We start from the raw sequence: 22133 nt of genomic DNA on the forward strand, positions 1-22133 counted from the left end.
ACATCTCTGTGAGCCCTGGCACCTCTGTTGATCGATCTTGTTATGCAGTGCCTATTTCAGCACAGGAGAACCAGCAGAATGTTGTTCGACTGATACAACGATCTATGAACCAGCACTTTCCGAAGCCACCGGCAGAACTAGAGAGGAACATTCAGCAGCACCTGTTGGAACTGGAGACAGTCGTGCAGAATGAGCTGGCGAGGCTGGCTTCCCGGATTACATGTAAGGAGTTGATGGGTTGTCTGCTTGACTGTTACCATCATCAGATAATTGATCACCTGCATGGTCTACTCCAGAAGATAAACACTTCCAACAATTCCTTTGTGCTGTTAAACTGGGTGCGACAAACATATCTGAGGTATTTATCTACCAATTTCTGTATCTCCCCATTTTTGTTTTTACATGCATACTAATCCACTTAGAGGTGGAGTAATTGGCATAGTTTGTTTCAAACCATTCTTCAAAGATGTGTTGTGCATCCATTGACTTTTATTATTTAGATATGGCAAAACTCAAAGCAATAGTTTGACATGTTGAAAAATACTTGTTTGCTTTTTTCATAGGTTAAATGAGAAGAGTGATACCCAGAATCTCACCCAGCTTATTATGTACCATAAACAGTACATTTTATTTTTTTGTTTTTCAAATTCAACCAACTGTAATGACTGGAATAAGGTCTGGACTCAAATGCAAAACTTGAGATTGATCAGTTCAGAAAACACATGATCTGACACAGGACGAGATATGTTACCAATAGGATATAACGATTAATTAATTTTTTTAAACCTTTGGACAGAACCTGGCGAGCTGTTCCTGTTTCCTGTCTTTGTGCAAAGCAAAGTTAATTGACTAATATCTACCAATCTTGTCATCTAACTCTTTACCAGAGTAAATAATTGTATTTACCAAAATGTCAAACAATTCTTGTACAGCAATATGATGCTCCAATAAACCAAAAGTGTAAGTGTTATTAAATTTTTGAGATGTATTTACAACTCTGAGGGAGAATTGTGAATGAAAACCACGAGTGAGTCATTTCACACAATATTCCGATCTTCTGTAAAAAGCTTACTGATGTCAAAGGTCACATAGACAATGTAGCTTTGAAAAAATCCTTCCCTGAAATGTCTGTGCATCTTAATTTCAGTACAGTGCACATTTGAAAAGCACATTGATTGACATTGTTCATGGTTGGCCTGTCCTGAATATGTCCAAGCAGTACAGGTGGACATTTCATTTGGGTCTTGCCAACATACACCATTCAAATAAAGACCATGCTGCACATCAGCCACTGAGGACATCAAGCATGTTTGATGATTTATACATTATAATGTGTCCCAGACAAGGTGAAGACTCAAAAATTGTCTGGGATTTGTTTTTGACTAGAACTATCATCTCATAGGTGCGAGTTAATTGGCCCAAACATAAGAAAAGCATGTTAACATACCTCTCATTTGTATTCTGAAAGACTCTTCCACTATTTATCAGATACAGCAGTGAAACATACTGTTGATCACTTCTGATGTTGGTATTTGTGGTGCTTTCCCAGTCGGGACCTACCGGACGGTGCTTCCCCTACTTCCCCTCAGAAAATAAAATATGTCGACCCCATGCTGTTCACAGAGTGGTTAGCAAAAGCACAGGACAAACCGCTCGAAAATGTGCAGGTAAGAATACAGTAAATGTTCAATTACTTTGGAAAACCATATATGCTTATTAGGGCCTGCGATGTCTCCTTTTGCCCACAGAAAGACGTCAGAGAATCTCTGTAGAAAATCCTTCAGAATGAAAGAAGCCAAGAAGGGGGTGATAGTGACGAAGCTTTTATTCAATTGAACGTTGACGCCATTCAGGTATTTAGTAACCCAAACCTTATTTTAGCTATTAGCTAAAGACAATAAAGGGCTGTGTGGCTGCAGGTTTTTGTTCCAACCAATGAAGAGCACACAAATGCACCAATCAACTGTCTGAAGAGCCTGTTGAGCTCCTGCTTGATTGGAATGAAAACCTGCAGCCACACGGTTTGTGAAATGAATTTGTCATACCTGCTTTAAAAGACTGTGGGAAATGAGTCTAGTTTATATCTACTGCATGTGTGTGTGTGTATTGGTTTACTCAGGACTTAATTTATCTGTATGTATTGTGCTATTAGTTAAATAGGTATGTTTAATCTACTTATTTGTTGGCTGTTGTTGGGTTGGGTTAGTTATTGTTCCTAATGTATTATTGTATTTTGTTCTGTAATGATATTATTTCTGAATGAAGAGACATCTGTTCTTTTATCTGTCTTTAAGTGCACCAATGCCATGTACACAGCTGCAGAATCAGTCAGCAAAACACTGTCTGAACGTGTTCAGGAAGTTTGTTTCCAAGAGCTGCTGGTGTTTGTGAAGAAGTGAGTCTGTTTTTACATTAAAAATATATCATTTTAACACAGATTTCCACCAAGAGGCTTTAATTTTGAGATTTGATTATGATAATGTGAGAAATATAACATTTCAGAGACCTCATTTTTGTCCTGACACAAACTTAAATATCAGAGTTAAACTCTTTTCCATTGTTTAGACTGCTGTATACTACTGTAGATACTAAACATAGCGCAAAAAGTAAGGAAATGTGTGTTTGGTAGATTATTTCTTTGTTGCAACAATGCTTCTTGGCAATAAATCTTGTACTCCTCCTTACACTCTCCTTACTTTTTGTGCTTTGTTTATATGACAGCACCCTTTTTGGTTTGTAGGTACACCACTGAGCAGACTGAGATTCTTAGAAATCAAACACAGAAGGCCAAGCCAGACATGAAACTCTTCCTGAAGACTTTGCAAAACTGTGAAGCTCTCAAGTGAGTATTTGAGCACCCTTGTCTTAATTGTTAATTCAATTCAAAACCTTATCTTCCTATGCAAACATAGTTGGTAATAAAATCATATTACAAATAAGAAATAATATAAAATGCTGTTAAACCACATGAATCACCTCAGGGTGAAGCAGTCAATGATGCAGGAGTTTGAAGTAGTGTGCATTTAAATGTGATGACGATAATTGACAATAATGAGTTGATTTGTGTTGATGATATAAACTCTCTTTTCAGGCAGCATGTCCAGACCAAAAGTAAAAACATCAAAACTTCCTTTCCTGATGACACTGTGAAAGTGCTTGAAGAGATGAAGGATCTAACTATGAAGCTCCTGTTGGAGATTGTTGCTGGCTACACAGAGGTAGCTCATGAACTTATCGACATTATAAACATATTTTAATATATAATATACAATTTCCAGCAATTTGAAGGTCACTTGAGGCCATTATTATCACTGTAAATAATAGTTTTACTTAAAAATGTTTCATTGAATCACAATTTCTTTTACACAGAGCCACCTTAAGAACTACTTCGAATCGAAGATTGAGCATTTTTCCATGTTGGTTGACGAAGTAAAAATGCGTTTCCCCAAACTGATGTGGTGTCAGGATGTCCAAAAGGTACGTTAAAAATCTGATCATTGCACTCAAATCATTAGTCAAGATATTTGACTTAAGACTTGACTCTGGGTTTGCTCGTGATTTAATAAAATAGTGAAAGATTTAAATATTTGCTGATTGGATGTTTAGGAAAGTAACATGAAGACATTTATTTTAAAATATGTTGTATATGATCTGTGAATAACTAAACTGCACTTTTTGTTTGTCAGAGAGTGATGGATGAGGTCTATAAGCTCATCACTCAACTTTACTTCAAACATCTTGTACAAATCAACCGGAGAAAGCTAAAGAAGTGCTGGAGCTCTGATGTTGGGCAACAAGTGACTAAAGATGCTGAGCTGCTTCACTCCACCATCTCAGACTTGGTGAGTGAACTGAAACTAACATTTACTAATTAGTAAATCAATAAATCACCAGTTACAACATAAATTCATTACCTGTATGTGTTTTGGTGTATCAGGCCTTTGGTGTCCAACAGTGGAACCTCGTGCTGCTGAAAATCCCAGCAATTTTGGAGTGCAAGGACACCAATGGACTGAAACTTGATGTTGCAAGCATGCAGCAGATGAATATCACCAAGAGGTAAATCATGCAGAGGTAAAAGGTTTCTTATAAACATGTGTCCAATTTTCCCCCAAAACATTGCTTTATAAATGTTAAGAGAAACAGTCAAAGCTTAAAAATTGTTCTTGAAGAAGGGACATGCTGCCAATTTTACATGTGAGGCTCAGTTAAAGGTATCCTGTGGAGTTTTATATGTTGTGTTGGTGATATTGACCTACAAGTGGTTGATGAAAACAAAATTTCAAGGAAAACTATGGTGAAGCAGAATCCATCAGCATCTTATTGAGTTTCTTTTATCATTTGTCTCTGAAAAAGTGAAACATACTCCTGTGGTTTACTTTCTATATACGAGTATCAACTACAGCACTTGCTTGACTATCAGTGTTGGTTGATGGGCCTTTGTAATTGCCATGTTTTTATGGATGAATAAATTGAACATTAATATGACGTGACCCATTGGTTTGTGGACTGCTGCTCGGAAGCCAATAGTTTCGGATCTGAGCGCCATCTTGAAAATTTCCGGTGCATGCCGGGAAAAATAAAAACAGATTCTACTTATATGGGCATCAGGAAGGGCATGAGGCGCCCTCCTGAACCTGTAAACCAATCAACCTGTCAAACACGACATAGCCATGCCCTGATGCATACCCTGCTTTATCGTCAAATATAAAATCAGGGAGGCCAAAATTTCACAAATGAACATCATACTGCATTGAAGAAGGCTTTAAACTAGCGATTGAGACCATAAACACATTTTGAAAACGTTTACTGAGGTTAGAAATCAAGTGAGAAGTTGGTGAATTCTCCATTGACTTGTATGAGACGGAAGTCCTTTTGACACCAAAACTGTCGCCCCCTGGTGGCCTTTTGATATAATGCAGTTTTAAGTTACTTCATCTCTAACTATCCAGTGGAAAACCATAGAAAAGGACGTAACATCCGTGACGTCACCCATTGGTTTGTGGACTGCTGCTCGGAAGTCAATAGTTTCTGATCTGAGCAATGCCATCTTGAAAATTTCCGGTGCATTCCGGAAAAAATAAAAACACGTATTCTACTTATATGGACATCAGGAGGAGCAAGAGGCGCCCTCCTGAACCTTTGAACCAATCAACCTGTCAATCACGACGTAGTCACGCCCTAATGCATACCCTGCTTTATCGTCACATATAAAATCAGGGAGGCCAAAATTTCACAAATGAACATCATACTGCATTGAAGAAGGTTTTAAACTAGCTATTGAGACCATAAACACATTTTGAAAATGTTTAATGAGGTTAGAAATCAAGTGAGAAGTTGGTGAATTCTCCATTGACTTGTATAGAGACTTGTACCAAAACGGTCGCCCCCTGGTGGCCTTTTGATAGAATGCATTTTTTAAGTTACTTCCGTGTTGGCCTCATTTCAGAAGACCGGAACTCCCCTCCAGGTAGAAACTGAGTATTGGACTTGAATCTTGAATCTTAAATCCTAGTGGGCATTAAAGGAACTGCTTCCTACTAACTCCTACTGCTGTTTGGCCCTTTGCTGCAGAGAGGATCTGGAGCTCCTGCTGCGATGGAAAGGTCTCTCTAACCGAAAGATCAGGGAGGTGCTGGAGGCTCTTCCTGACCATCAACCCAGACCCAGACCAGTATCCTGGTACGGCTGTTTCATCATCTGGCGAAGGCCGAGAGGCTCGACAGAGGATTAAACATTTTGGAGACTTAAACTTTGACACAACTGTGATTAGGATTATACACAAGAGGCTGTTTGTTTCTTAAATGTCTTGCTTTGCCAAATTTTCTGTCATCTGTTTAGATGTTTACATAAAAAGAAATTATGTAAAGCACATGCTGTATTTCAGTGCTTGTGTCATTGCAAGTTTATCCTGTTTTATCCTCGCATCATACTTGCTAATATGCTGAACTACCTTGGTTCTTTTTCTGTCACTGTAGCTTAAAAATCAACAAAAACATTAGAACAACAAACAAGCTAAATATACTTTAATTGTTGTTATAGGTTGAGGGAACGATAAAGTTTTTTGTTTCGTTTTCTCCTTGCTTTTATTTGCTTTGTGTACTTTTGGTAATAAAAGGAAAAATGACCTGCATCTGATTGTCAGATGAAGATTTTTACATTTATTTATTGATATGAATGAACATCAGTTGAAAATGAGCAACGGCCCAGCACTAACCAACACTACGATTCAACATACAAAAGCAAATGTTTCTCTGTTTTAATAACCTAACATACTTGAACTACATATTCTGTTTAAACTTGAATTGTTACAGCTACTTCAGGAGATATAAACTGGTACTTTGGGTGTTTAATCAGGTTTTACTTTTTACTGATATGCTAAAACATATAAAAAAAAGTGAAGTACACTAACCTGGTTTTCTTAAGTCTTACTTTATTTTCAATAAGTTCTGCCTCAACGTAAAAGTTGATATTTTTGTATTTTTTTAAATGTTATACTCTGTTTTCTACTTTGGTGAGGTTTTTCTTTTGAGAAACTTATAGATGGATTGCAGGAACAAGGTTTCTTTTATTTCTGTCAGCAATATAATTAATAATCTTTGGCAGTTTGTTCATGCACCCACCACAAGATGGAGACTAGCACCCTCTTAGAAAAACAGGACTTGATGGAGAACGCCCCACACCACATCACACTTTCTTACTTGCCACTTGACATACTTGTCTTGGACAGAAAAGACCTTACAAAATTAGTATTTTATTTCTCATGTTCGGTAAAATCCATCATAATTTCATTTTCAGCTAAAACTCCACACTAATGTGAAATATTACCTGATGCAGTTTTTTCTATTAATAATCAGGCATTTATCATCTACAAACTGAGCTGTGACTATACATATATTTGCCTTCAGAGCACAAACTGAGGAGGAACATGACAACTGCATGTATAAAAGTAAATAAAATTGCACAATAAACTGCAGAAAATAAAAAAATTTTTTTAAAAAAGGCCTACAAAATGAGATGTTTTCACCTTACCTGTTATTTGTGGGATGAGACAGTTGGGCATGTGCTTTACTCATGATCATAGTTTCAAAGTCTGGGGATCATGCTCAGTGTCCAACCTGTATCTCTGCTTTGACTTGAGCTGGACCAAAGTAGAGTAATCACTTTCACACAAATAGGTTGTGCTGAATGGTAGTGATGTAAGAAATTAATGATTTACCCTTAATAAAGGAGACTGGATTCGAAATATCAAAGTTTAAGTTGAATTTATTTAGCTTGTACAAGTGGAGCGTTTACCAATGCAACAGACAGAGTTACAATAGAAAAGGCTCCCCGTCTAGTGTCAGAGAGGTTTTATGCTGTTCTCTACCTGGGCTGCCTCAGTCGCCTCCCATAACTGACAGATATTTTCATAGACAGCATCACAACGGTCTCTCAACAGTTTGCCTACAGATTAAGGGAATATGTATGCCAACAGAAGTTCAAAAAGTGACTCCCCCATCACACATAGAGTTGAAATCTCTTTCTGCCAGTCTCAGCAAACCGTTGAGACAGAAAGTATTAAAACAGTTATGTAAAACAGGAACACACACACACACACACACACACACACATTGTATGAATTAAAACATCTGAAGTACAGTATAATCCTAATTTTTATAACAGGTGGGATTGTTTTTTTTTTATTTCTCATGTTCGGTAAAGACCATCATAATTTTCAGCTGATCCTCCACAACTTGACCCTTGATCAGAAAGGTTAGACTAAGTTATATTTTATTCTGTTTTACCTTATTTTGATAACATATTTCAGTTCTCTCTTTCAGCTGGGACTGATGGGAGAGGTATAACCCTATAAAACTATATAGGGGCGGCTGTGGCTCAGGAGGTAGAGTCGTCCTCCAATTGGAAGATTGGCGGTTCGATTCCCGGCTCCTCCAGTCTACATGTCGATGTGTCCTTGGGCAAGACACTTAACCCCTAATTGCTCCCGTTGCTGTGCCAACGGTGTATGAATGCAAGTGAATGGTTAGTTTCCCCCTGATGTGCAGGTTGGCACCCTGCGTGGTAGCGCCTGCCATCAGTGTATGAATGTGTGTGAATGGGGTGAATGAGTTGTAGTGTAAAGCGCTTTGAGTGGTCGAAAAGACTAGAAAGGCGCTATATAAGTACAGACCATTTATCATTTATTAACCCTGGTTAGGAAACATAAAAGTCTATGATTTTGGGTTTTTTTCATTTGATTTTAGCATAGCCAATAAATATACATAATTAATAACTGATAATAAAACAAAAAAAACTTTTCATAAGTGGTCAGTGTCAGGCTAATAAATCCCAACTTGTGTGTCAGTGCCTTTCTGTCTGACAGTGGTTCTGATAACAAACAGCGGCAACCTCTTTGGGTCAGTGGCTCACAGCAGGAAAGCACTGTGGATTTCCAACAACCAGCTTCCAGTCATTATCCAGTCTGGTCATTCCCAGACAGTACACAGCTTTATCTTCTTCCCATCTCCAGTGGAAATGTATAGCTATCACTCCCATCTTTCTTTTACTTCCAACAATATAAAAACGCAGACAGACGTTCAGGAAAAATTAAAAAAGCTGCCAGTAATGTGCAGCACACTCGTATCCTGCCCGTGCATTTTATAACTGAATCATAATAAACTAGGAAACACCTCGATCCAGCGTGCAAAGCTTCTGTTCCCACACACGGGGATTAATAATTTCCTGCGATTGTTCAGGCCTGGCGTGCCTGCTTGTGATATGAGTGAGTCAGTTTCTTGATGGAAATATCAAGAATGTGAAGAACCTAAATTACAGTCCCTGACGCCTGACATCGGTTTGGGAATTCATGCAGATGATGCTTTAACCACTGTGGGGGGGTTTTTCTTTATTCTACTTTTAATCTACCCTCATCCATAGGTAATGTTTTAAGTACATAACAGACTCTTAATACTTTCTAATTATACTTTAGCTACAGATAATGTTTTAACTGTTTCAGCTACTTCAGGAGATATGTTGTGTACTTAATAACTGATTTAAACTGTATTTGTGGATATATGTCATTTCCTACCAGGGGCGATTGTAGGGTCAGGGTAAATAATAATTAATATATTTTTAGGGGTGCAGAGATCAAATTTATCTAAAATCACTACAGTTCCTTAGTGTTTGACATAAAACCTTTTCAGTGAAACCACAGCAGATTATCTGTATGAAATATTCTGGTTTACTTGTTTTAATCTTCCTCTTTATTTTCAATAAGTTTTATTTTTTCATTTTATTTCATCTTCTATGTCAGTGACTCTCAACCTTTTTAGTTTCAATGACCCCAAATTAATCAGTCAGTGTGCCAATCTGCATTTGGTATGTATAGTCTCAGAGATACTCATCTGATAAGATTGAGTTATTCCATAAATGTCTCTATTGTAGATTAACAGTGAAGAGTGAAACCTAAAATCAAAACAAAATGTTCATTTTAACTTCTAGTCAATGCAATAACAGCAAAATTAAAATATTATCAATTTTTCTGGGAACCCACTAGAACTCCCTTAAGGACCCTTGGAGGCCCCTGGACCCCAGGTTGAGAACCACTGCATTATATAACAGTTAAGGTTTTGTATTTCTTTAATCACCCTGATAAGATGATGAACAGATGGGTTAGGGTTAATGGTTAGGGTATATAAAGACTTATAGGAAATCACTGTCAAATCACACAGAAGTTTCAGCACATTTATTTATAAACTTAAATTTAACACTTTAATGATAATTTGTACAGCAGATGACATGAAACGACTATTTTCAAAAATATAATATTACATCTCAGTTTCCCTTTATTGCACATGTAAGTCAAAATATACATAACACTATATGAAAATACTATAATACTGATTTGATTTGAACAAACACATTCACATACAAACTCTGGCGTGGTAAATTTCCCCTAAAAAACATTGAAACCTCTTAGACGCACACATACTGGAAAAGCACCAGTCTAGCACATACATTCATACAGTAACTCATTATTTTGATATTATTATTGTAGACAATGTTATTTCCAGCTTAAGTTCATTATAACAGTAACATTTGATCCGAGATCGGACTTTTTCTGCTTTGTTTGTTTGTTGTTTTGTTTGTATGATACATAATACTGTACAATTCACTTTTAAAATGACTGAAATGAGGAGACCGTATCACTGGAGTGAACGTCTCATTTGACGTGAACTCTGGAGAAAAAAGGCCGTTGAGCGTTGAGCGTGTTGGTTTCTCTCAGCGTGTCGGACAGAGTGTCTTTGACTGTCTTCCTGTGGGCTTTGGTGAGGTTCGTCTTGAGCTTCAGCAGAGCCGAAACGTGTTTTCCACTGTGGATGAAAGAAGGGAAAGATTAGAAATTAATGCTTTAATTACGGCAGAGCAGAATATTGATACTAGAGCGATATCGTGATACAAGATTGGATATCGTAATATTGTGCATACCCAAAAATCTATTCTAGTCTTAATCCAGGACAACATGAACCTAATTATTAGAGGATTATTATAACAATGAAGCAGATTATAGTGAGCAAATATGCAATATGTATCTAGGATATAAGTTACTAAAAACACATCTGTTAAGCCAGGCTTTTAAGTAGTATCATATTATTAATATATTTATTTAAAAATCTGCTTGTTTTAATTTTCTGGTATTTTACCTGTATCCTTGTACATCATTTAACTTGTATGAAAAGTGCTATATAAACAAATAAAGACCTTTGATATGACATAAGATATGACATGTTAGTTTGTGAGTTTTAGAGGTGCTGGTACAGATGTTACTGGGGCTAAAAGTGATATCAATCTTCTCATCAAACCGCATGAAAGCAAAAACGTATGTTTCCCAAAACTATTCTATTCTTTGGTTTTTGTTGCAACACTGACTATGAGAGCAGAGGATTAAAGATTTACTGTCACAATAAACATTTGGAAAGAAACATCATCATCTGTTGACTTTAAACTCTCATGGGAACATTACTGACTCAATCAACAGCTTCCATTAAACAGCTTTATCTTTTTCTTGGACCCTTCTCTAGGAATTTGGCTCATAATAATCTTCCTGCTGCCAGAAAACATCTGAACTCATCAGTGAGGTTTTAGCCCAGTTCACTTCCTGTTGCCCCTCAGTTTGCTGATGTTCATCCTATATCAAGTAATTTAGGTCATTCACACAGAGCTAAATAAAGACAGCTTCACATTTGCTTCTGCTACTGTTGAAATTAATCCAGTATGCAGAGTGTAATGGCTACCTGAGGTCAGGACAATCAGCTGCCAGTGATACCACTTCCATCTGAATGGCGGGGAGGTCTTGGAGTTTCAGCACTTCGGCAATCTTGTTCAGGATTTCCTTCAGCCAGTCCTCCTTTGATCCCTGTGAAATAGTTTAGTTTAGACATTGAGTTCCTTTCAACAGTGATACATCCGCCAAGTGTTTTATGGAGGGGTTTGTCATTAGTGTGAATGTTTTTTCCATGGATTTTCCCAGGAATATATAGTAATTCCAGTCTGTGGTCAGTTCAGTGATTTATTTTTTCCTTTGGAGTTTCTGTTGAACAATAATACACTGCAACTAAGGATGAATACTTTTAGATTTCGTGCTTGAGTCTCACCTGTCTTATGAATAAACTGTGCAAACTCTCTGCGTTGTCTTTCACGGTCTTGTAGGCCTTCTTTTCCTGCTCCTTGTTCTTCAGTTTGACTTCACCTTTCAGGAGCCTCCTCACATATTCTATTGTCACTTCCTGGTGAAGCTGGCCAATCAGCTCCTGAAATCAAATCAGTAATTAGGACCAAAAACTGTTACTTTAGCATCATATTAAACTATCTCTAGAACTATAACAGTAATTCCCATGTTTTACACCATTTACTATAACAACTATGAATATTTCAGATATTACTGTTTTGCACACCATACTGTAGTTTGCATTTTCTTAACATCCAGGCAGCCATTGGTGTCTTTTAACTTCTGTACAATTTGAAACTCACTTAGCAGACTCTTAAATCTTGCTTGGCTTAAATGTGTGTGTAGGATTCAGTGGCATCTAGGGTTGAGGTTGCAGATTGCAAGCAATGAATACCTCCTCCTCCTCCTTCCATAGAAGAAACTACGTTAGTCGCAACCCTAACCCTAACCCTAACCCTAACCCTAACCCTAACCCTAACCAAGTCACAAAAATGAAGAAAGACGCTCTCTAGAGGCAGTGTTTGGTTTGTCCATTCTGGGCTACTGTAGAAACATGGCAGAGCAACATGGCGGGCTCTGTGGAGGAGGATCTGCTCCCTATGTAGCTATAAAGGGCTCAATGTAACATAATGAATGATTCCTATTTTAATGGGTTTATACAATAATTCAAACATTGCTGCATTGTCTGTTCTGCTAGATGCCACTACATTCTACACACTGCACCTTTAAGGAGCTTGAAACTTGAACAAACAAACAGTGGCTTAACCTTTAAGGTAAATTGAAGAGTGTGTTTTATGGTTTCTTCAGTTTACCTGGTGACACGCTTCAGTTGAACCTTGAAGTTCCCCAATCTCTTGTTCAATGCTGTGCAGCAGATTATCAAACGGCCTTGGCTTATTCAGCCAGTCGCTGATTCCCAGTTTGCGGTAATGTGGCTGTATGAGACACAAACATGATGCATGAGACAGTGAAATATTTTATCTCTGACTTTCACCACAAGCAGATCGCCCATGGTAACGCAGATAATAATCAGCTTAGAGCTAGGGTTAAAATTGTAGTTGTTATCCATCTACACAGTGACACTCATGAGCACATTTTAATGATTGTTGTGTCCAAATAGTAACTAAAACTCAGCAAATCTGTGTGGATGTGGTTCCCAGATCTCAAATAAAGGTTTAGGGAAACATAATATCTGCTGAATTAAAAAAAGACTATACAGAGTTTCCACAAAGTCTCTTTACAATTTAAAAAAAATTCTTGATGAGATATGTTAATCAGATTTGTTCTATGTACTCAGTGGTTATCAGGACATCAACGACCTGAAGCTAAACATCACTGATGCCATTGCCACCATTGATGAGGCTCTGCTACAGCCAACATGGCAAGAAATCGAGTACCGTCTTGATGTGCTTCGTGCAACTAATGATGACCATATAGCAGTGTATTAAGATCTGTCTATTCATTTGCTTTTGAAATAAATGTGTTAAATTGTAAAGATACTTTATGGACACCCTGTATATCTATATTCCCTTTTTTTCCCTTTTGTTAATTGATGTTTTGCTTTTTTTGTTGTTGTTATTTCTGTTTTGTTAATTACATTTTGCCCGCCTTTGTTACTTTAAATATCTTACTGAAGCTAGAATTACCTAACCCTAACCCTAACCCTAACCCTAAACCCTAACCCTAACCCTTTGATAGAAAAACAGAGAAATCAAAGGAAAATTACTGTTTGGTGCAAGAATACATAAAAAAAACAGGTTAAATGTATAAACTGTTGTCTAAATGTAGATGTTTATAATCGATGCTGTTCTTATACAAATAATTGAATATCAGGGCAATAGGAGAAAAGTTTAGTTTGCCAGATCTGTGTCAGAAGAAAGCAGCTGTGAGGTTTTAGAGCAGATAAAAAACATGTTTAGTCTGTCAGTTTTGGCTGATTTCCTGATTCTGCGGCTTCTAAACACTTATCTTATTTTCAGTGAATTCCATAAAAGTTCCCCAAAGATCACTGCAGAGGTCAATCTTAGCCCTGCAGTTTTTTTTATTATCAAAAACTCCTCAAACTGGAAGATTTACTGCATTTTTTTGGGCACTATTTTCAGCTGTGGTGTGTGGGATTAAATCAAAATAAACTGCAGTGTGTGTGTTCTTGGTGATGAAGCAACAGGTCAGCTAGTGCTATACTGTGGTTCACTGAGGAATAAGATAGATCAGGCCTTGGATATGTCCTTTCACTTTTCATGGGATTAGTTGATTGTAAGAAACATGAGAAACATGAAATCAGTAGTTAATAAACTTACCTTGAGGACTTCGTGCACAGAGCTTAGTAAATACGTGTGAGCAGACAGTTTCATGTCATTCAGGATAGACAAACAGCTTTCCCGAACATCCTGCGGGAACAGTTGGCTCCTCGTAACAAGGACGTCCCTACAGACAGATCACAGGAAAACCCCTCAGTTAAGCTCACAGTGATATTTTAATCTGATGATGACAGGTTCAAGTGCCCAAATGAACTTCTTGTAATCATTCCTCCTGTTCATACTGACCATTAGAAGATCCCCTCATAATGCACTGACAATGTATGATGGAGGACAAAATCCACAGTCCTCCTTCTGTTAGAAAAATGTATTTAAAAGTAAATCTGAAGCTGTCCAAATGAGTCAAATCAAGTAGATAGCTTTCAATGTTACAGTGTTTTTAGTGTCAAAGTCTTTTTGTTACTATACTTCCACCACAGCTCAACAGGGAAACACAAAGAGGGAATTTAATGCTAAAAAGACTGTAAATGTGTCAGATATCTACTTGATATGACTAACTAAGCTCAATAGAAGCTTCACATCACCCTTTAAATGACTGTGTGGACTCACTGTGGATTTTGGCTCCCATTGAAAGCACATGAAGGAGATCTTTTAATAGCCAGTATGAACAGGAGGAATGATTACAATGAGGAAAACCTCTGTCATTGATCACATGGAGACCTGGCTGCTGTTTTCAGACACACTTGAACTATTGTGAATCTGTCCTTGAAGGTGTGAGTTTGTCTAAATGTCAAAAAAGTACCTGAACTGTTTGACACAGCCGAGGTTCGCCTTGATGAACGGCTTGCTGTTCGGTTTGCTTCGCTTCATGATGTCGTCTTGAAAGGTCTTGAACCTGCAGGAGTTTAGTTGACAGGCGATATTATTAAGAATAAAACTAAAAGCCCTCATAAATGACAGCATTTAGAAGCAAATAATCAGTCTTCTTACCTTTCTAGTAAGTTTTTCAGTGGCCGTGTTAGATTCTGGGCCTTTCGTTGATCTCCCACAATTTTTATAGCTGCAGTCACGATACCATTGATAAGCTAAAGACAGAAAGACAACACAAATTAATTACAGCATTTAAAAATAACTGAAACAACAGAGAGAAAGAGTGATGTCATTTACACAATACTAGCCTTTTTTTCATATCTTCATACACCATCAATTAAAACTTGACAGCACTTTAAACAACCGTATACTTCCGTGATTAAAACCAACACAACTAACCCTTTTCAATGTGGCACCGTGACCCTGATCTCACAGTGAATTACCCATGTTGGTTAATCTTTTTCTCTTACACTGTGTGGCTTTAGTTAATAAGTGAAACCGGCCAGAAAAATATTGTGGTGGGACTCATGTGGAAAATTCCCTCATTGGCGGCAACTTCCTCCATGTTTCCTGGTCTAGATTACAGGGCGGAGGGCACCATAAAACACTGAAGGCACTATTTCTGTGATATGTTTACCCATCACAATCAAATGATTTAATGAGCACAAAAAAAACATTTAAAGCTATTATGTCATAGTCATTCTAGCACTAAAAATAACATAACAGAAGAAAACAAATCGAGAAAACACGTCATCTACAGCTGAAACATTTAGTTGATTAATTGGTTAGTTAATTGCCTCAATTAAGCTGAACATATTTTGATAATTAATTCATAGTTTCAGCAGTTTTTAAGCAAAAAACGTTTATCAAAACACACAATTTGATGTGTCACTTGGAGCATTTTTCCACAGTTTTTTGATTTTTTTAAGTACCAAATGATTAATCCAGAAATTAATAAACAGAATAATTGTTAGTTGCAGCTGTGTGTGATATCGTCTCTGTGAAAACTCTGATTTAACATCATGTTGTGTTGATGAAACTGTACCTGAATGATGTCGTAGGACACTGTACTGACGAAGCAGCCGTCCTCTCTTTCGGGATTCTCTCCTTTATCCCATTTTTCCCGTGCTTCCTCCAGGACGCGGCCGATGTAAGTTGTCAGATCACTCTGCATGAACAAAAAAAACACTGATTATTGTCTGGAGAGAAAAACAACACGTGGCTGGAGCTTGAGGTCAGATAATAAGGCCCATAAAAAAGTGTTTTGTCTTCATCTGGGCATGTTGCAGCAAGTGAATTTTGCCTGTTGACATCAAGGCATCGCTATGTAATACCTGATTATAAAACTAACTGCTGCTGGAAATGGGTCAATCCCTCTGCAATCCCACCACTAAATGCTTCGTAGGTCTTAGCATTGTGACTGTTTGTAGATACTTTATTCGATTCGATTTTTTATGTCTATTAAGCTTATTTATTGATCTTATATGTGGATTTTTTTATGCCATACAGCTCCTTGATGTTTTTTTCATTGCTTCTCTTATTTGTATGTGCTCCAAACAAACGATGCCTAGTGGGATGTAATGACAATCTAACCCATAGTAGCTGCGATATCTCACTCACACTAATTGACTGAAAAACATCTGGATTGTTACAGCATGCTTCTAGTGTAAAAAAAACACCAAAAACAAGACCTGCAGTTTGAGTAAAACTACCAAACCCAACCAAACTAAACCTAAAATCTGATGAAACTAACCTGTTTTTTGTTCAGGTATTGCTCCTCTAGAGGTTCCAGTAAATCTTCGGGCAGCAGCCACCCCAGAGCTTCATGATCGATCTCATCGGCCAGCTTCTGAAGGATTCTGACACAGAGAGAGAAAACATCACATTCACGTTCATTAACAATGCTGTTTTGCACACATCCAGATAACCGAAAGTAATAACACTTGTGTTTTGTTCTACATCAGTAATCTGTGAGGCCCAGTGTGTTCCTGCAGGTATAATTTACTTTCTCACTTCAACTTCTTCCCCTCAATCTGCTTGTTTCATATCCTTCTACTTCAGTGAGTGTGTTCAGCGTTTCCAAGACAAGGACAGGCAGCAACATGTTGTGTAAGGTATGAAACCAACTTGTTTGTGAATACCAGGGTGTGCCTCTATAAAACCAAATTCAATGTGTGTTTTTGTGGTGTAGTTTGAACTGTGCTGCCCCCCTTGGATGATTTCACAATTTAAGGGCGAGCTGCTTTATCTGGATCCATCTGAGCGGTTGAGGGTAACAGTTGCGCTTCCTCTTTCACACACGAAGGCCATGGATAAGGCCCAGTTACACAAAGGGAGATTCAGGATATTTTGTGAACATTTTCTCATAACATCACTGTTTTGTCTCCACCAGTCATTCAACACAAGATAAAAAGTCTAATTTAAAAATAACCCTAACCCTAACCCTACGTTTTCTCTGGAGCAGTGTTTCTCAACAAAACAAAGCAATATCTGCTCTGGTAACTGGTAGCATGAATCTACTGATTGTGACCAGTTTTACCAAAGAGTAATTTTATGCAGAAAAGATTGGAGGAAAAGTCAGTAAATATAAGTGCGACTTTAGACTGAAATGTTCCTTCCACAGGATAATGCTCAATTAAAGCAGTGTGGTACCCAAAATTCAAAGGGTTTATCATCTGGGGAGCATCAGAGAAAATGTATGTACATTAAATTGTAATATATCTGTAGTTCATGTGACAATTTTGGCCCTAATTTGGTGGATTAGAAAAGTGAGCACTAAAGACAACAAGATTTATGCTCTTGAGAACATGAATACCCAATTTAATTTGTTCTTTAGATACCATTGTGGACCAAAGTCAAACAAACCCCATGACCAACATTTTGGTGGATGAATGTTCGACCTGAGGACCACATGGTCTCCAAAATAACTGGGACTTCTCCTCTGGAGATCATGAATACTGATACTTAATTTACCAGTGGTGGAAGAAGCACTCAGATCCTCTACTTTGGTAAAAGTTTAAAGTAAATTGCCTTTAAAATGTAATTGGAAGAAATACATTAAAAGAACCAAATGTAACAGCACTTATTATGCAGAATGGCCCAATTCAGAATTAAATCCTCCTCAAAATTTAGAGGAAGTATAAAGCTGAAAAATCTTGGAAAATGGAAATACTTTATGTATATATTATTTATTAATTAATTGAATAAATGCACTTGGTTAGATTCCACCACTACAATTTACTATTAATGTGTTGAGAAGTTGTTGAGGAATCTTGGTCTAATATGTTGGACAGAGGATGGACTGATGGACCAACACATGGACAGGATGCATTCAGAAATATGAGCTGCTTCACCAAAAGCTGTATTAAACCATGTTATTGTCTTATAATAAAAGGATAAACTGAATGATTAACTTACTCTGGATAAAACTCGTTCACCCAGCGCAGGAGGAAAGTGCAGTCCTTGTCTCCTAGACCAAACTCTGCAATCTTTCTGAGTCTGGCGCTGAAGAACTGGTGGTACCACCTGGCGTAGGAATTACAGATGTGCATCTCCGGCGGGTAGCAGGTCTTTACCACATCCACCACCCACTGCAGGTCCTGTTTCAGCTGCTTGCCCATTCCACAGACGTCCACCTGGAGAGATGACCTATCCACCACACTGTCTGCAGGGGGGCTGGGGTTTTCCATTCGCTCTGTCATCAAGCTGCAAAGGGTCGAATCGTGGAGCTCCTCCCATTCGCTGGGCCTCCAGGCCGGCGGTGTCCCACCCCTCTGCTTCCACAGCTGGTCCTGCTCCTCCTCCTGGCGGATAGCCTTCACAGCAGATGTTAGAGCCTCAATGTTGACTTCTGTTTTGAGGGACTGTTTCAGAATCTGCTTTATGAGGTCCTCCAGGGCTCTGCGGTCTGCAGCAAGCCTGTCTATTTCTTCCTCCTTATGTTTGAGTTCCTCTGCTTCCCTTATCTCCTCAAACAGACGCTCCTCTCTCTCGATCAGTAGTTGGCTGGCCTCACATAAGCGACGGTCCTCGAGGCATTGCTCAAATGTGGCGATCACTGATAGAGAAAAAAGCAAAGTGGAGGCCTTGTTTTGAGCTTTTGGAGATGTTGTTTACAATAAAGTGTGGTGTCTAAACTTCCTGTTATAACTTCCAAAAATACAGATGATATTTATAATGCCCGTTACCAATATGTCAAACAGTCCAAAACCCAAATATATTTTGGTTTAAGACAAACAAAAGCTTCCTTCACAAGCATGTCACAAGATCAGTTCTTCACCAAAACTTTCTTTGGCTCCACTATCTCATGAGTCTTTTCAGCTCTAATAATAGCCATTAAATACTTGCTGCTGTTTTTCTTTTCTCCAGAAGGCCTTTAATGCTGAGGTCACTCTACATAACTCAGTCCTCTGTGCAGCCTCCCACTCCCCCCCTTTTTTCTATCTACTGGCTATATTTGTATTGTACCTTTTATAAAGAATATGTCTTGTCTCTGTTTGCACTGTTGATTGGGACAAAATAAAAACATTTTCACTATTTTCTGACATTTTTAAAACCAAAAGATTAATTGACTGATCGAAAGTTAAAACAATAATTTAATTAACAGAATCCTTAGTTGCAGCCCTAATGAAGTTAATCTTTAGTACGGCTGCAACCTCATTAAGTAATTAGTTCATCAAACTTCAATAAATGGTGAAAACAGTTGATCAGGATGATGTCTGTCTTGTTGTGATATGTGTCTTATTTTGTCCAGAACTCAAAGATATTCAGTTTACAATCATAAAAGAACAAGGAAACCAGAGAATATTCACATTTGAGAAGCTGGAATCAGATAATGTGGACTTTTTTACTTTAAAAAATGACTCATAACATTGAATCGATTAACAAAATAGCTTTAATCCACTAATCTGATTAATCCAGTTCTAATTTTAGTTGTTTCCCAATTAGAGGTTAAAAGTTGTTTCCCCCTTTATATATATTTTATAAAATACATGTAATTGTCAAAATTCCTCACCAGGTCACTTATTATAAAGGCTGTTGGTGTCACATTATTTCAGCAGGGAGTTACAAATACAGTGTTGTGCAATAGGATGTTTGGATTCCTGTCGATTATACAAAACCAGTCTGTGAGGGAAATTACACGCACTATTACACATGTAACCATGTTTTTATTTCCACTATGTTTAGTTATTCTGAATGTCACCACGAACCTTTGGAGAACTACTGTAACAGAAGGGTCTTGGTCTGTAAACTGTTTAGAAAAGCTTTCGTGATGGGTTTACTTTGCCTTTCCACTATTTATCCAACACAGAAAGTCCTCATACACTTTGACATCTGTGTCAGAGAGGAATTTAAACAACCCCAAACATCCAGCCGGAGCCATCGAGAACCATCTTCATCAACAAGTAGAACAAGGAGTCCTGCAGAAGATGGTCCCCCCCCCCCCCCCCCCCCCCCACAGAGCCCTAATTTCAACATCATGGAGTCAGTCTGCGATAACATGAAGAGACAGGAGCAGCTTAGATGCAGAAATCCACAGAAGAAGAAGAACTGTGGCGACTTCTCCGAAGATGGAGGAACAATCGACCTGCTGACTACCCGAAAAACTGTGTGCAGGTGTTACCAAGGAAACCTGCTGCTGTTTCAAGTTAATTGTTAAATAAAAACTTTTCTATTTAATGCATACTTTTCTTATGCTTTTGCACCTACAGTACCTAAAAAGTTATCTCTGTTCCTAAAATATTTCAGTTTCTTCGTGTCAGTCCCATTCAAACATTAATGGTTAACAGATGGCTAATGGATGGATGTCTTTGATGTAAGCGCCGTAAACTGACCGTTATGCGGCTCCTCTTCAACAGGTGAACGGTGTCCATCAGTCGGGGAGATGGCGGGAGAATTGGCTTGAGTTTTGCTGCCTCCAAATAACTTTTGGAACTTTTTCTTCAACCCCTTTCCTGGCCCAGGTCTCCCATTTGGGTCCAAGGGAGGGCTGAGGGTGAAGCCCCCCGAATCCGTTGAGTCTGAGCGTGTTCTCATGTTTACCCGGGTTGAGAAATGTAACCAGCAGGCTGAGAAAGGTGCTGTCAACCCTGTGGAGACAAAATACCAGCAGATGTTTAAAAAAAAAGAAGAGTAGCTGAGTGGAAAGCTTAAAAAAAAATGCTAACATTTTATCCCCCTTTAAGATTGAATTTAAACCCACACTGTGAAACTCTTACAAATAAATGAACATCTGTTACATTCAAGCCCTCACCAATCGAGATCACATCATGCTGATTAAGCTCATTATGACCATATAAATCTTTCACTGAGTTGCCCTATTTGCAAAGCATGCACACTGGAGACTTCCAACAAACCAAATGGTTAACTTATGTTGAGCTCTCTCTGCTAACCTTAAACACAACTTGCAGCTTTTCTAGACTTTTTGTGGGATGCCCAAAGCAAATTATCCAACATTTTACATTTTCCCTCTGCATAAATAAAGGGCTCGTTCTAAGGTAACAAGAACACAATGCTTTGTATTCTCAGGTGATTAAACACTAAATAAAACATACTTATGAAAATATATATTCCATTTCTGCCAGATGCCACAAAATCTTACACACTGCTCCTTTAAATGACTGTATTATGTCACATTTAAACTTAAAAGAAAGTTTAAAGTTTAGCTTTTTTTTTTAAACAATTCACTAACTGCTCCAAACATAAGCTGCTTTAACAAAACACAAAGTGGAATGAAAACACATTAAAAGAGCTGTAATAAAACTGTTATAAGCAAATAAATAAATGAATAAACAATGAACAAAGCTTCATCCAGAATCCATTTGTTCCACATCATCATCGTCGTTTTCCACATTAAAAAAACCCGACCATGCAGATAACACATGAAAAAACGCACCATGGTAATGACAGTAAACAAGAAAACTGTTTTTCAGTGACAACAGTTACCTTTCACCTTCATTAATTAATAACTAAAAAAGCCTGCTGATGATCCAATTTCCAAAAAAAGTTCAAACAAAAGTATCAGCCTTCCCTTGCATGTAACTTTTAACATTGCAATGTGAAGAAACTCTCTTAAGAGTAACAGGAAACAGTAAACACACTATCAGCCAGTGCAGACATACAGATAAATATCTATCTGTACAGTGTTTATCTATTGCACTTTTTTTTTTGTCTAACTCGTCCAGAAGTGTCACTTACCCTGATCTCACAGCAGCTGCCCTCTAACTCTGAACTGGAGGCTGCTTTTAAAGGAACAAGCTCCTCCTGCTATACATGATGCATGTGCCTCGGAAAAT

At 37.9% G+C, this 22133-nt stretch overlaps 1 protein-coding gene across 3 annotated transcripts; it reads right to left on the reverse strand.

The window, feature by feature from the left end:
* Window positions 1–9725: 9725 nt before the first annotated feature.
* LOC134000744 (tumor necrosis factor alpha-induced protein 2-like) lies at window positions 9726–20922 on the reverse strand. Of its 3 annotated transcripts, XM_062440216.1 has the most exons (11): window positions 20673–20922; window positions 18256–18895; window positions 16592–16697; window positions 15884–16006; window positions 14959–15053; window positions 14771–14863; window positions 14011–14137; window positions 12523–12645; window positions 11637–11792; window positions 11277–11398; window positions 9726–10355 (listed from the first exon to the last, which is right to left on the reverse strand). In XM_062440216.1, the coding sequence occupies exons 1-11, from the start codon at window positions 20872–20874 to the stop codon at window positions 10205–10207; spliced, it is 1938 nt and encodes a 645-aa protein (XP_062296200.1). In that variant the 5' UTR covers window positions 20875–20922; the 3' UTR covers window positions 9726–10204. The 3 variants fall into 3 exon arrangements, 2 of the variants coding, with proteins under 2 accessions (XP_062296200.1, XP_062296201.1); XM_062440217.1 differs by lacking the exon at window positions 12523–12645; XR_009927441.1 differs by lacking the exons at window positions 9726–10355; window positions 11277–11398 and adding an exon at window positions 12013–12116 and having other exon boundaries at window positions 11780–11792.
* Window positions 20923–22133: the final 1211 nt, after the last annotated feature.

This window comes from Scomber scombrus, chromosome 19 (assembly GCF_963691925.1).
Source record: "Scomber scombrus chromosome 19, fScoSco1.1, whole genome shotgun sequence".
NCBI classification, from domain to species: domain Eukaryota; kingdom Metazoa; phylum Chordata; class Actinopteri; order Scombriformes; family Scombridae; genus Scomber; species Scomber scombrus.